The following is a 17,312-nucleotide window of genomic DNA, read 5'->3' as shown; positions in this document are numbered from 1 at the left end:
AGCAATGGTGTAATAGTTTAAATTTATCCCATAACACTTGATGCCTCATTGCTTAAGCATGTGAACTGCTCACTTGATCTTCAACAGTTAGTCATTGACATTTGCTTGAATTAGAACCTCTTTATTTCTAGGTCAAGTCACATCAAGGTCCCCCACATCATTTCCATTATCTGATGTGATGGCTTTACAAATTGTGAAATGTTGCCACTGAATTTCAGGTCCTTGTCCTCCACCACCACTCCCAAATCTATTATCTCCACTAAATCCTTTAAACTTTCCCCACCAAGTGCATACTTTGCGTCCTATTGTTCTTTACCAAACTTCAAAACATTTCACATCTTTGCAGCATTGAACTAGTTCCACTTACACACAAATAGCTCCACTTCCCTGCTCATTCATACAATCTATTCAAGTCCTCCTGGAAGGCTGTAACATCTGTTTAACTCTGCATTACAGTCCCCAATTTTGCATCATCTGCAAACAGCTGCATGTACCCATTAAAACCTGTCCCGATATCATTGAAATACAAATTAAATAACAATGGTTTCCCCATGCACACCACTAGTAACTTTCCTCTTTTGGGACACTGCATCCCTATATACAACTTTCTGATACCTATCTTGACAACCAATGACCGATCCAACTACAGCAGAAATACTTTGTTATCGAATCCAATTTTTCTCAGTTTATTATTATTATTATAAAAAAATCAGCTAATGCCTTTTTATTCCCATATATAGGGAGTAGACGAGGCCGTTTAGCCCTATCTAACTTTTGGAGACTGAGTGGGCAGTTCAATCTCCACTGGTGCCCAATCGGGGACAGTTGGCCCAAGGCTATCACTAATTAAGCAGCATGCAGTGAAGAGAGACGGCTCAACAAGTGCCGCCATCTCGTAGTCCCTGACCCTAAGACACTCGTATTTAATGTCTGAAAGAATGTGGTTTCTAGTCGAGTCGATTTTCTTGAGTTTACGGGACGAAAAACCCTAGTTTCCGGAAGAAAAAACCCGCTTGCTCGTGCCAGAGATCGACTAACTCGAGAACCGGTCAAAAAAAGGGTTAAAAAAATTTCTTCTAGTCGGCGACTAGATTCGAAACCAATAAGTCTTCCTTCGTGCGATCAAGCGCCGTGGTGTGCAAACGCCACATCCACTGAGCTCCAGGGAGTCCTAAGACTCATAGAGGGAGAGTGTGCCAACAGCATCGAATGATTGACCTCGTCCAACTACAAACTGCGCTCAAACTTGCTTAAGCTATTAGTAGCAGAGGCTCTACCAATCGACCGACCTTTGATTTAACAACTTGTCGTGTAATAATCTATCAAAAGCGTTTGTAAAATGTTGGTCGATTGGTAGAGCCTTTGCTACTAATGGCTCACGAAAAAAGTTAAGCAAGTTTGAGCGCGGTTAGTAGTTGGAAGGGATCTATCGTTAGATGCTGTTGGCACACTCTCCCTCGATGAGTCTTTGGACTCCCTTGAAGTGTCACATAATAATAATAATAATAATAATAATAATAATAATAATAATAATAATAATAATAAATCGAAGTATACCACTGTATATATGCATCTCTTTTGTCCAACACATTTGCCATCTTGTTATAATACATGCGTAAGTTAGTAAAACACATGATCGCCCTTTAACAAACCCATGCTGACAACCACAGAGACTTTCTTTCCACTCACTTGGAACCTGTGCTAATGGATAGAGTGGATCTACATAACATCTGTTTGATTTTATTATCAAAGTTCTAACTTTTTTAACTCTTATTAAAGAGGAGTGCCAATGCTCGTTAAAAAAAAGTTTTGCTTTGATAATAAAAGCAAAGCATAAAAAATTAGGGTCATTATGGTGAGTAAATAATTTGTTTTTTTTTTTTTTGTTTTTTTTTTTTTATTACCTGATACAGTAAAATAAAATTGAGTGAATGCGCTGCTGTTGCTATCCACTGAACCCACGTGCATAATATACATATTTTAAAGTCGATTATTGGTATCATTATTTGTTGTTTTATATGTCCATCAGAAAAGAGAAAGTGCGATCGCGTCTTAGTTTGTAGGCAAGAGGATCGTTTCAAACATTTGTTTTATAAAATAGTTTGATAGCTATTATGTCAGAATATTCAACTTATTTTCTGGAGCTGTGTGATGAAATTGACCACGGGTTGTTCATTGGCGGTATCGATGCCGCGGAAAATGAACAGCTACTATGTTTTCTGAGAATTACTCATGTTCTTACAGTCGATATTTTCCCTTTAAGAAAACCTGAAAATGTTGACCTACAAATGATGCACATCGTTGCAGATGATAAACCCGAAACGGATCTATTATCGCATTTTCGGGAAACAAATGAATTTATTAATGATGGAATAAAAAATGGTGCTTGCTTAGTACATTGGTAAGTTTATTTAATGTAGTGAAAGTATATATACATACAATCTTAAAAATAGACATATCGCCCATCTGAAAAAAAAGATCGTGGATGGTGCAGTCGAAAACAGACATATAGGCCAGATGAATGCACACACACACACAGTTAACATACAGTACATTAATATACACTAGCCTCTCAATCATCTTTACTATTTTCACAATGCATTCTCTGAATCTCAACTTAGTGTCCACTAGTATTCTTATATTCCCTGACGTCATTATTATTCTGGACATCCATGGAATCATAAGACTTATTGCAGGAGGGTTATATTAGATAACACAAATTATGTAATACTACTCCTTAAACCCATTCACCATCTCCATAGCCACCACTCTATTAGGCAATAAATTCTATGGTCTGACCACCCTCCGCAAAGGAAAAGTTACCATCACTTTCTGCAACTTCCAAGGATGGTCCCCTGTCCTCCCCCCCCCATGCACACACCATCACCCTTGTTTTACTACATATTAAAATCAATCCTGTAAATACCTCTGAACAGTTTGAATGTTGCAATCATGTCACCACACCTGCCAAGCTAGTTTGCATGTCTGCAGTCTATCCCCATAACCACTATTGTAGAGTTCTGATATCATTTTGATTTGCACGTAATAACATTCATTCTGCAGTATTTCTGTCTGAAATGTATACCTTTAAACTTGAGAGTACTGAACAGACATACATTATTATTTGTTCATAACACAGCAGTCTTGTTCAAGTCTTAGAGAGAGAGAGAGAGAGAGAGAGAGAGACTACATATAAGAATCATATATTGTCCTTCCCAACTTTGAAGAATAACACTGAAAGCCTCTGAATATATGTAGACTAAATAGCAGTATCCTCAATATAAACTGCAGGAGTTTATATTGAGGATACTCAATATAAACTTGAGTTTATATTGAGTATCTCATGCCATTTGAGTGGATAGTATACCCACTTTCCAACTGGCTGTGGATTTAAATCCCACTGTGGGCATGGATGTTTGTGAGTGTCTTTAGGTGGCAGATGTATTTCATCATCTGTGCAAGACCATGAACAACTCTGCTTATTAAATGCATGAAATGGCTTGAAGAGAATTCCATGTTTGGTCTCTAGAGCAAGATTTTCCAAATTATCTAAACCTTAGTCTGCCCATAGTATTGACATGCTATAGGCGTCTGTCCTTTCATTGGTGAAGTCTGCATTAAAAAAATAAATACATAAAAATAATAAAAAGGGGTGGGGGTATTCATGCCACTATATATTATCTATTCCCACAGAGTTCAAAGACTTAAGAGAATATTACTATATAAGAATAAAGTGTAATTCTTTAAAAGTTTATTCATAGACTCATTTTAAAATGTTTTCTTTTATATATATATAAATTTAGTTATAATCTATATATCTATCTATATATATGCATTTGGTTCACCACACACTGCCAGTTCAGCTCATTCAATAGTCTCATGTAAAAAAAAAAAAAAAAATCTAGTCCTAACTTCTTTATTTGCCACATCTTTATACATCTTTCAGGTATGGACCCTTTCTCTCATTCTTGTTTTCTACTATATATAATCAATTCTGTAAAATTCTTTCAACTTAAGTCTGTCATATTGGAGGTAGTTAAGAAGTGCTTGCATGAAGCAATGGCTGACTGTATACCTAGAGTCCGAATAATAAATCAAGTAGGGGTTAAATGGATGAATAACACCATTAAGCTTGAGTTGCAAAAAAAGAAACAACTATGGAGGGAATTTAAGGAGAAGGGTGACCGGCAGGCACATGAATGGTATAAAGCACAGGCCAGAAGGGTGACGAGTGTGGTAAGAAAAGCAAAAAAGGATTACGAAAGAACATTGGCCATGCAGGCTAAAGAGAATCCTAAACAGTTTTTTAGATATGTAGCAAGTAAAAGGAAAAATGTACATGGCAGATTGATTTTAAAGAATGCCGATGGTAGGGAGGTAACTGAATCAGTTGAGATAGTTGAGTTACTGAGTGAGCACTTTGCAAAAGTATATCATCCAGGTGGTGACATTGCAGAAACGAATAAACCAGTAGATTATACGGGAATTGTGGTTAATGAAGTGGAGGTGAGTAGTCTATTGCATAACCTCAATGTCAATACATCTGTGGGATTGGATGGTATACCAGCTCGTGTTGTACGAGAAGCAGCTAAAGAATTGTCAGTACCCTTGACCATTTTGTTTAATTTGAGTCTCGGGTCTGGGTTAGTCCCGAGCGGGTGGAAAGAGGGGAAAATAGTTCCACTGCATAAAGGTGGTTCCAAGACTGCTGTAGTAAATTACCGACCGATTAGCATATCAGGAATCATTGTCAAGGTCTTAGAGAAAATAGTCAAGAGGAAAATACAAGATTGGATAGAAGAAAATGGGATACTGTATCGGGGACAGCATGGTTTTGTGAAGGGTAGGTCATGCCTCAGTAACTTGCTCACGTATTATAACACAGTGACGGCTGAACTGGATAAGGGTAATGGGTTTACGGTGATCCTACTGGACCTTGCCAAGGCCTTTGACAGGATTCCACATGGAATTCTAATCAGTAAATTGCAGCATATGGGAATGGACATAGGGTTGGTGAGATGGATAGGAGGGTGGTTGACGGAGAGATATCAGAGAGTGGTTTACTCGGGAGTAGAGTCCACAAGACGGCCTGTGACTAGTGGTGTGCCACAAGGATCTGTTCTTGGACCACTGCTGTTTAATTTGTTCATAAATGATATAGGAAATGATCTGAGAGGAACAGTTCATTTGTTTGCGGATGATGCGAAGTTGGATAGGGCAATAGTGAATGCAGATGACGTCAAAATTTTGCAGGATGATTTGGATAGATTGGAGGTCTGGGCTAAGGAGAATGGATGTCAGTTTAATGTGGCAAAATGTAAGGTTATGCATTTTGGGGTGAAAAGATTGGCGGCAGTTTACTGCATTGGTGGAACCGTGCTCCAGGAAATTGATGAGGCACGAGATTTAGGAGTGTTGGTAGATAAGGAATTGAAATTTAGGGGACACATTGCAAAAGTGACCAAAACAGCTCATCAAATCACTTGGTTGCTGAAGAATACGATGACAAGCAGAGACAAGCAGGTTATTGTTCCTCTGTATCGAGCCTTGATAAGACCCCATCTAGACTACTGTGCTCAGATTTGGTCACCTAGGTTTCTTCTTGATGGGGAGGAGGTGGAGAGGATCCAGAGGCGAGTGACCAAGATGATAGCAGGTCTGTGGAATGAACCGTATGAGAACAGGTTGAGGATTTGTGGGTTGCAAAAATTGGTTGATAGGCGGAGGAGGGGAGATATGATTGAGACATTCAAATTACTGAAGGGTTTCTATAAAATTAATTCAGAAGATATTTTTGAGAACAGGGCTGGTTGTGGGAGGACTAGGGGACATCCATGGAAACTGGGCAAAAGTGTGGTTAGTAAAGGTGTTAGAGCTGGGTTCTTTACTTTTAGAGTAGTGAATGAGTGGAATGCGCTCCCTGAGTCTGTGGTGGATGCTGTGACAGTGAATGAGTTTAAGGCAAGGTATGATAGATACTGTATGAATGTCAAATAGTTGTGATGAATATGATTTGGGGCCTCCCTCGATGAGTCCAATGACTCCTTGGAGTTGCCCGTAATAATAATAATAATAATAATAAATATCATTTTTTTCAGCCTGTCCACTGAACTATGCAAGTTCAATTCCTTAACCCATAACTCGCATTTCAGAGCCCTGATGAACCTTTCCCAGAGTTTTCTCCTCACAATGAAACACCATGTGACCAAATTGGCACAGAGAAGTCCATGTGTTAGGCTGATAAATGCCTTGTACAATGCAGCATTCATCTGATTATCTCTAGATATCAGTATCAGGACCAGCAAAAAGGGGGGGGGGGGTCCAACGTGAATTATTGGGACTTGGTGATCCTGAAGGAGCCTGATTATGTTGAATGTTTTTATTTTCCTTGGTAGTATCATTATTAGCTGATTTGTCCTTTCTTCAGAACTAAAAAAATTTATTTTCACTGTGGCTGAAACCCTCACTCATTGCCCTGGTCAGTATCCCTTTTATAGCAGCAACATAGTATGCGCTCTTTGTATCAGGACATAGGCATAAAATGATAAGTTCAAGTCAGATCGTGATCCAGCATCATTTTTTCTCCCCAACCATTGAGCAACACACAGAGTAATGTTCATGTAAAACAATTTTTATTGGTATGGAAACCTTCATTTCCCATTCCATTTTAAATATTTATCACTTATCCTTGGTTCTCTAGGCAGATGGTCTTGAAAAATTTGTGAATGCTGTACAAAACCAAACCAGCATATGAGCTTTCATCAAAATCTCCCTTTTCTTATTATGCTAAGCTCAAAAATAGTTGTAAGAAATTATCAACAATTACCAGAAGTAAGAAACTTGTCCAAATGGCAGTTATGCTTTCTTGGCCCTTGCCAAAATTGTTGGTGTAACTTTTAGCCAGCCTTGCTTCCAACTCTTTCACACTTGAATGGTTGTGTTACATCATTACCCAGAGAAAAAGTCAATCGCCTTGCATCTTACCTTTCTTCCCATTCTTTCATTGATGAATTTGGTACCATTACAACTAGTTAGTATTGGCTCCTTTGATTTTTCATCCAGTGTCTTGGTCATACATAACGAACAAATACATAATAATTTTAAACGAACTATTTTATAAAAAGATGTTTAAAAAAAAAAGAAGTATTACAGCTATTTGGGAGGTAGTGCTCTTAAGATAACAGTCTCCCAAATTTTTGGCAAATTAATGCAACCATATTTGTTCAGGTTAGGAGAATTCTTCATAGCCATGGCTGACTCAAAAAACAACTTCTAAAATAGCACATTTGTTTTCTTCCATCTAATCCTGGGTGAAGGGATGTCCAAAGTGTAGTCTGCCATCCTGATTTGCCATGATAATGGTAGCAAATGTATTTTTTATGTTCTTCCAGGCAGATGTTAACAGATCTTGTGTCAGCCCATAGTAGGTCGAGTCACAGTCATAAGGAATTTTATAAACTCCAGGATGTGCTCCAGGAGGTGAAGTTTATCCTTAGGAGAGCAGATCAAAGTTGCTAATATAACATGAGGTTTGAATGTGGTGCGAAGGCCATGTTTATTAGTACTTTGGCTATCTTTTCTGATGTACCTCTGACGTAGGGAATAGAAATGGAGAAGGGAGAAGTAATGTGACTTCTCCCTTCTCCATTGTGATGTGACTATGTAGTATTTTGTCTATTTTGTAGGAATTGTAGCCATTGACCAAGAAAGCATGGTGCAGATATTTGAGTTCTGTGAACAGAACTGCATCATTAAAACAAAACGTTCTAGCTCTGTGTGTGTAAGTGTTTTTAAAATACCATACTGTTGGGCTAGATGATGTGATTATTTATGTAGATATCTTCCTGTGTGGCTTTCTGTAAATGTGGCATTTTCAGAAAGCCATCACAAGCCTCATATTAAATTAGCAACTTTGATCCACTCTCCTAAGGATAAACTTCACCCTCTTCACTGCAAGGAACTTCATACACTCCAGGATGTGTATGAAGTTCCTTGCAACTATGACTTGGCTTACTATGGGCAGACAAGAAGATCTGTTAGCATTCCCCTAGAAGAACATAAATACATTTGTTACCATTATTAATGCAAGTCAGGATGGCAGACTACACTTTGGACACATCTTCACCCAGGATTAGATGGAAGAAAACAAATGTGCTATTTTAGAAGTCGTTATAGATCAGAAAGATAATTTTTTTTTGAGTCAGCCATGGCTATGAAGAATTCTACTAACCTTCTACTACTGAACAGATATAGTTTGTATTAATTTGCCAAAAATTTGGGCAACTGTTATCTTAAGAGCAACTCCCACTTAGCCGTTTTCTATATATATATATACAGTAAAACCCCTTTTTTACACTTTTCAGGGGACTGATAGAAAAAAGTGTAAATAGCAGGAAATGTAAAAAAACATTTAAAAAGGCTAAAATGACTTACTGCTAGTATGTGAGTCTACATACTAGATTATAAAATTTAATAACTGAAAATAAATGAATTTACAATTACTTACATTTATGTATTTAAAATAATCTTTATTTGTTGATTGTTTTTGCTTTTCTTTTGTTTTTTTGACTTAGCACCAGATTGCTTTGCATTGAGTTCGATGCTTGACCTGTTTTTTTACTATCATGTTCAAAGTGGACACTGAGAGTCCAAGATCTTTTGTTAAATGCACACGTGTTCCAGCATGCCAATCTACACGTCACAGAATTGCCATCTTTTCTTCTACCGAAATACATTTTCTGTCTTTTTTCTCCATGTTACTAACATGGATAATCCACCACCGCAACTTGAAAACAACTTTTACATGCTAAATTGCGTAGCAGAAATTCTGCAATATCAATTTGTACTGTGATTGAAAAATCACGGTATCGCTCATCACTACATTACTGCTGCAAACATGCAGGTCACCGTGATGGCGGAAGCAAAACTACAGCCGAAAGCAATGCCATCTGGGAACAGAAATGAGCAGATTTCTTCAGAAATCGATTCGAAAATCAGTATTGCCACCTGAGAAAAAAACGCGAATCGCGGGAAATAACGTTCACATCAAGTTGTTAATGGCGGGAAAACAATATATCATAAGAATAGGCCTTAAGATGGGACCAACGGAAAATGATGTAAATGGCAGGAAAACGTAAATTGCGGGAACGTAAAAACGGAGTTTTACTGTATATATATATATATATTTAAAAAAATTGAATGACATAAACCGAGGAAAAAGGTTTCATAGTAACAACACTAGTTTCGGCTTTTTTGCAGCCATCCTCAGGTGTTTTTATAAAAGAAAAGAAAAAACATTAAACATTGAAGATAAAAAACTGAACGGCACTGGAAAGCCACTATACATATTTAACGTGAAAACGTTGTAGTTAATGTATTCAAAGCTGTTCCTTCGTTGGCCACGTTATTGGGTGAGTGCATGCATATAGCATCTCGTGAGCGCCAGTATTTGTCACAGCAGAATGACAGTCTGGGAGGTTATAGCGTAAATTATTATTTAAATGTACAGGGTTGAGGATGATTTCTCTAGATTCTACAATTTTTCTCTCCAATTCGTCATGGCAACGGAAAATGTTGTTAGATTTATCCCAAAGGATTGTATGACTATGGTTTGAAATTTGAAGCCCTAAAAAGAGTACAAAATAATCTGAACTTCTCAAAACCCCTGATAAAGTTGTAATTAATAAATCATCTCGCATCCTTTCAGATGCAGAAAAAAGTATCCTGAACAAGGGTTTAAATTTTATTCCTTCTCCGAAATCTATCCCAAAAGAATCACTCCTCACCAAGATAGAAAAGGCTGCTTCTTTCCTCCCTTCACAAGATGCAAAACTTCTCCATATTGAATCCATCTTTTTCATCAACAATGCAAAACCACCCACAGATAACATCTCTTCATCGGAACGACAGGCTCTTAAGAGTTTAAAAAATAACAGAAATATAATTATCCTTCCCGCAGATAAAGACAATGCCACAGTTGTCCTTAACTTTGAAGATTATAAAAATATTACTACAGAGTGACATTTACTCAATTCTTGAGTGAGATCCCACTCATAAACTGTCTAGAAACATTTGCCTTTCTCTTCGCTCTCTCCATCCACTTTTTCCATGCATATATGCAGTTCCCAAGATCCACAAGGAAAATACCCCACTTCGTCTCATCGTTGAAGGCATTGATTCACCAACATACAACCTTTCAAAACATCTCACAGAATACCTCAAATGATTTTCCAGCAAGTCTTCGTCTTTTATTAATAACTCTGTGGATTTTGTATCATACATTAAGGATATTACTGTTAAAGAAAATGAAATCATGGCTAGCTTTGACATAGTATCCTTGTTCACAAATTTTCCTACAGACGAAGTCCTGACACTACTCAAAGATAAGATATCCAAAAAAAGGTTAGCCTTACTTACTCATTGCATGAAGTCTGGATACTTTAGATTTCAAGCCATCTACAAGCAAAATCATGGTCTAGCAATGAGTAATCCTTTATCTCCTGTACTTGCCAACATTTATCTGGAAGATTTTGAAGTTAAAGCTATCTCTTCCTATTCCTTAGCACCTAGAATTTGGAAATGATATGTGAACGACATTTTCCTCATTTGGAGCCATGGACGTGATTCTCTCCTGGATTTCCTTGAACACCTCAATATGAATTAGATATTCAGCACCCGAATATCTAATTCATGACTGAGTTTGAAACTAATGGTTCCCTGCCTTTCTTGGATGTGAAACTGACCCGTTCTGCTGTAAAACTTAAAATTTCGATGTACAGAAAACCTACACACACCAATAGATATCTCCATAGTCAGTCCCATCATTTCCCTCCTCAGAAACTTGGAATTATTTCTACTTTGGGACATAGAGCTCGCTCTCTTCTTGACAAGCCAGATGAACTTCATAAAGAAATCAATTTTCTTAGATCTACTTTCAGACTGAATGGTTATTCTCAAAAAATTACTAAAAAATTCCTTTTTAATCCTCCTAGTTGCCATACTGAAGAAATGAATAATGTTAAAGGCAATATATCTATTCCATACATAAGCTCAGTTTCTCAAAAATTAGCCAAGGTTCTCAAAAAATATAACATTAGAACTTTATTTACTCTGCTTCCTAAGATCTGCTCTCTAGTGAGCAGTCCAAAGCCTAGCCATCACAATCTAAAATATCCCGGTGTGTATAAGATATGTGACTGTGACATTCCTTACTTTGGTCAGACAGATAAGTCTATTGAATTGCGTATGGAGGAGCACAGGAGGGACATCTCTTACAAGAGAACACATGCCAGTGCTTTATCCAGCCGTATCCTTTTTTCGGCCAATTCTGATGATTTATTTATTTATTTTATAAGTATGGAGTTTCTTTCAAAGTTAGACTTTTGGACGACAGTAGTATTAAAAGACTTGTACCAAAAAAGAATAAAGAATTGGATGACAAGTATAAAACAAAATCAGAACATAGAAGAAGAATGGTCAAACCTAAAAACCATAATGAAGAAAAACAAAGAAAAACTGCAAAAGAAAAAGAAGCCTTAGGCACTGGGATGATAAAATTAAATGCATTATTAAAGAAAAGAAAAAAGCATATAAAAACTGGCTCAACCTAAAAACAATAGAATCAAAAATCGAATACAACAGAAAAAAAGCAATAGCAAAAGCAGCATGCAGGAGAATAAACAGAAACAGATGGAACAATTTTGTAACAAAATTAGAGAGAGACTGTATGCTCAAAAGACCTAATGCATATAAAATCCTCAAAGATCTAAGCAATGAAACTAGAGAAAAAGCAGATATTAATACCATTAAAATAGAAACATGGCAAAATCACTACCAAGATCTATGGTATGTTGAAAACATTCAAAACAGAAAACTACCCTTTGTTAAACATCTCTGATAACTTGGAAAACATCACTCTAGAAGAATTAACAGAAGCATTAACCCAAAGCAAAACAGGAAAGGCTCCAGGAGAAGACAATATAAACTTGGAAGTTATCAAATATGCAGGACTTGAATTCTCACTCAGGTTACTTAACTTTTATAATATGATCTGGAAAGAAGGAAAATACCCACAAGATTGGACCAAAGCAATAGTTATTACCATCTACAAAAAAGGACACAAATCTGATTGTAACAATTATTGTGGAATCAGCTTACTTAGTACCTGTTATAAAGTATATGCAAAAATCTAGCATATAAACTTAAACGTATAGTAGACCCAAAATTAATAGAAGAGCAAAATGGATTCAGAAAAGGCAGGTCTTGCATAGACTCTGCATTTACGTTAAAATTATTAATTGAAAAACACAGAGAAATAAACATAGAAACACAGATAGCTTTTATAGATTACACCAAAGCATTTGATAAAATTATCAGAGAAAAACTATGGGAAGTCCTAGAAGAATATGAAATACCAAACCAACTCTTTAGAGCCTTATATAATATATATCAAGATAAAATATCTGTGAAGTACAATAATTCAACATCAAGCTGGAAACCAATAAATTGAGGAGTACTTCAGGGTTGCCCTCTCTCACCGGTTTTATTTAATATATACATAGATAAAATCATAAAAGAATGGAAGATAACTAATGAAGGAGGATTCAAGATAAACCATAACACCAAATTAGCTACTCTTCTTTTTGCTGATGACCAAATAATCCTTGGAAATAATGAAGATGAACTACAAAATCATTATGCAGTCTAAATAATCTGATAAAAACATATGATATGGAAATATCAACAGACAAAACAAAAGTCATGGCCTTTAAAGGTGCTAATCCAAACAAAATAATAGAGCAACTAAATACATTCAAATATTTAGGTTGCACAATGTCATATGAAAATGAAGCTGATATAGAACCAAAGATATCAAACTTCTTAAAAGTAACAGGCATTATGAATAAAATTTTTAAACCCAATTATGTACAAAAACACACACAAATAAGAATCTACAATACAGTTGCTAAACCAACCTTACTTTATGGCAGTGAGATATGGATAATAAAAAAAGCAGATGAAAGAAGAATTGAATCATCCGAAATGAAATTTCTGCGCAGAACTGAAGGAGTCACAATAATGGACAAAATGAAAAGCAGCGAAATCAGAAAAAACTTGGAATTACAACCTCCCTAAATGAAACAGTGATTTGCTATAGAGAAAAATGGAAGGAACACATACTAAGAATGAATAGAAGCAGAATACCTAAACAAATTCTAAATTACCACCCAAAAGGTACTCGATGCAGAGGAAGACCCTTAAAAAGATGGAATTGAGTCCGGAACAGGCCACTTGGCCTATAAGCCTGGAAAGGAAGAAGAAGAGTTTCCTCCCTTTTTCTCCCCCATCCCTATTGGGGCGAGTTGAGCCCCCTCAAGGGGGTTAAGTATTTATGGCTGTAGATCCGTGTGTGTGTGTGTGTGTGTTCATGGGGCCAGTTTGCCTGCTTGTGGGATGAAAAACACCAGATAAACTGGTGGAAAGAACCCTACTGCCCGTGCCCAAGACCGGCTAACTTGGCTATGGCTGAGCAAGATCCTCAAATTCCTCACGTCTTCAACGGGAATCGAACCTGGGACACTCCTTCCCCAGTCATATGGTTGTGAAGCGCACAGCCATTAGGCTAACCTCGTGGACGATTCTGATGATGAAAACCAAAGTCATACAATCCTTTGCGATAGATCTAACAACATTTTCCATTGCCATGACAAATTGGAGAGAAAAATTGTATAATCTAGAGAAATCATCCTCAACCCTGTACATTTAAATAATAATTTAAGCTATAACCTCCCAGACTGTCATTCTGCTGTGTTCAAATACTGGCTGGTGCTCACGAGACGCTATACGCATGCACTCACCCAACAATGTTGCAAACGAAGGAACAGCTTTGAATACGTTAACTACAACGTTTTTACATTGAACATGTATAGTGACTTTCCTATGCTGTTCATTTTTTTATCTTCAATGTTTAATGTTTTTTCTTTTCTTTTATAAAAAACACCTGAAGAAGGCTGGAAAAAAGCTGAAATCAGTGATGTTACTATTAAACCTTTTTCCTTTTTTCTCGGTTTATGTTATTCGATTTTTTAAAAAATATGTTTAACACCGAGTAAATGAACCTCCATGCATATATATATATATATATATACACACACACACACACACACAGCATTAGAGGGTGTCAAATTACTACTTTAGATCTTTTGCTTATTACAATTTGTATTGTTTCACTTACTATCATGTATACATGCTATGTTGTGGTCTGAAGATGCTGATTTGAAATTCAGCGAAGTGTAAGCAAATTAATAAACTTCTTTTTTATAAAATAGTTCATTTGGTGTTGTTAACACCTGGTGCTATTTCTTTGTTTTGGAGATTTCAGAATTGACTCTTGTTTGTCACCCTTTTTTTCCCATTACTATCTTTACTATAACTTGGAAATTATCTTATATGCTATGTATAAGAAGGGTGACAAATCTTAACTATCAAATTACTGTCCAGTTTTTCTTACATCTTTCTTTCTTTCTATCAAAATCTAAATATCTCACTGTGTATCTAATGCATTTGTCACCCTGTCATAATAAGTAAGAAGACTGAAAACATGATATTCACTTAACATATCCATGCCAACCATCAAAGAGTATTTTGCTGTTATCAACCCACTTCTGAATCTTCATCCTAATTAACTTCTCTAGCACTTTAACCACAACTCCAGACACAGACTGGCCTATAATTCAAAGCCTTAGTGCTATCACCTCACCTATGAAACCGAACTGGTAATTAGTTTACGGAATTAACAACGCATATAAAGTATATTAATTAAAGGTAACTTTAATGAATAACTTCTATATTTCGGCAACGTCACGTTGCCATCTTCAGGAACATAAAGATATGGTATGTGCACGCAGGCACTAACAAAAGCAAATGAGGAAGAAAGCAAGAAAGTAATATTGTTCCTAAAGTCCTAATGGTGCCCTCTGGTGGGCTAATTTGGTTGTCTTGGCAGTTGGGCTGAAGTTCCCATAATGTAAGTCTCTCAAATTTGGGGTAGTTTCATGCACCCAAATTTGTTGAGGTTAGGAACGTTTTTTAGAGCTGCTGATGATTCCTTGAATAATCTTTTGTGTTTAAACTTGCTGCGGTGTATTATTTTTGTTAGTGCCTGCGTGCACATACCATATCTTTATGTTCCTGAAGATGGCAAGGTGACGTTGCCGAAATATAGAAGTTATTCATTAGCGTTAACTTTAATTAATATACTTTACATGCGTTGTTAATTCCGTAAACTAATTACCAGTTATGTATGACCAACGTATAAGCCTTGTTACTAGAATTATGAAACAGAACAATTCTGCCCTCTTTGCACTCCTTTAGAACTTGGCCCATTGCAAGACTCATATTAAAGAGATATGTCAAAGCTGTTGTCAACTCTGGAACATTTCCTCAGTACCTAAGATGGTGAAATCATCTTACAGCCTTATTAACATCAAGTTTATTCAGTTCCTCATATATCTCTTACTCACTTGCTAACAGTTCATCCTCCTTTCCCACTGTATTGAAGTTCTGCATAATGTCACATTCACAAGAATGAAATACATTTATGAATTACTCATTAAATAACCACTGGCTGAGGATACAGCTGTATCCTCAGCCAGAGGATACAGCTGAGGTATCATTCAACCATGTTCACTAATCAGCATCATCTTTCCATAATTGTTCTTTCTTCTACTGCCACATATCAAAGAAAATTCCCTGGGATTTTTTTTTTTTAGTCTCATTAGCTAAATGCTGCACTTTTGCTACCCTTATCAAGCAAGTAACCTTCTTTACCTGCTCTTTGTATTCCTCATGCAACTGGTTGTTGCCATTCATCCTGTTCTTTTAAGTTTTAAAAGAGGTAAACTGTGAGTAGACATATCGGTACACAATAAATAACGGAAAAAACTCACGTAGAAAGACTATTTATTAGTATAATTTTCGCCTGTGTGTCACAGGCATCTTCAGTACATTAAGCTCAAAATTAAACACTAACTGACAATTCCAAAAAGCGCCACCTAAATAGCTGGTGTAAGATAACTAAAAAGGTCAATAACTTTCCTAAAAAATTAATACAATAAAAAGTTAGGAAAGATTAGCTGATTTGTAAAGTACTATCTCCCATAAAGGGGATAGACGTAAGCCGTCGGATCTGTTTAAGTTAGGAGAATGAAGTAGAGTTTCACATGTTTCTTTATAAAGGCGTTCCATGAGACACTGACTTTTGTGAAAAGTCTGGCCTTTCTGAACATGCCATCTTCACTAGACACAGAGTTCATTGGAGAAAGACAAGAGTTCTTCACAAAAGTCAGTTTCTCATGGAAGAAACATGTGAAACTCTACTTCATTCTCTTAACTTAAACAGATCCGATGGCTTACGTCTATCCCCTTTATGGGAGATAGTACTTTACAAATCAGCTAATCTTTCCTAACTTTTTATTGTATTAATTTTTTAGGAAAGTTATTGTCCTTTTTAGTTATCTTACACCAGCTACTTAGGTGGCGCTTTTTGGAATTGTCAGTTAGTGTTTAATTTTGAGCTTAATGTACTGAAGATGCCTGTGACACACAGGTGAAAATTATACTAATAAATAATCTTTCTACGTGAGTTTTTTCCGTTATTTATTGTGTACCAATCTTGTTCTTTTTCCAGATTGCATCCCTTACCTCTTCATTCATCCATTTCACACCTGCTCTATTTAACTGCTTGATCGTTTGAATACATTTTGCTGTTGCCTTATCTGAAGATCCCCAGTCAATCCACGTGAAATATCATTAACAAACAAGTGGATTGATTGTGGATCTTCAAACATTTGAAGATCCCCAGTCAAGAACAGAACCCTGAGACATGCTACCAGTCACCTTCCTTTTCTGAGCCACAGCTCCATACACAACTTGCTGGTATTGTTTTTCAAGTATAATGGGATTATGGGATACAAAGGCAATCGATATGAAGTCAACAGCCTCTTGTATACAAGTAGACTAGTCATGAAGTTATGTAGCATGTATCCTAATAATTGGGTATAAGATTAAAACAGGAATATAATTTCTTATTAAGTATAATATACATTGTCATAGAGGAAAAACTTTCCACAGCATCATAGAGGAGAAACTTTCCACAACTTGGTATATGTATTGCTAGTTCTCACAGAAAGTCTCCTCATGCCATGCAGATATCCCATCTTAATCCTACTACAGGCAATTTACATCAAGATTTTGCAATATTCTGGGCACCTTCAGTTATTCATCTCTATTCTAGACCATTTCCATCACATCCC

At 36.4% G+C, this 17,312-nt stretch overlaps 1 protein-coding gene across 1 annotated transcript in view; it reads left to right on the top strand.

Annotated features, from left to right (window-relative positions):
- The first annotated feature begins 2,013 nt into the window (after nucleotides 1–2,013).
- The window catches only part of LOC150104095 (dual specificity protein phosphatase MPK-4-like), a 71,081-nt gene continuing 55,782 nt past the window's right edge, over nucleotides 2,014–17,312 (top strand). The window contains exon 1 of the mRNA XM_090396773.1: nucleotides 2,014–2,401. Coding sequence (XP_090252899.1) covers nucleotides 2,115–2,401 — 287 coding nt within the window. The 5' untranslated portion in view covers nucleotides 2,014–2,114. The remainder of the gene's footprint in view (nucleotides 2,402–17,312) is intronic.

The sequence above is a fragment of the Typopeltis vanoorti genome, chromosome 8 (genome assembly GCF_054136105.1).
Source record: "Typopeltis vanoorti isolate ZY-2024b chromosome 8, IOZ_Tvanoo_1.0, whole genome shotgun sequence".
Classification (NCBI taxonomy): domain Eukaryota; kingdom Metazoa; phylum Arthropoda; class Arachnida; order Uropygi; family Thelyphonidae; genus Typopeltis; species Typopeltis vanoorti.
This window is presented reverse-complemented; position numbering and strand designations above follow the sequence as displayed.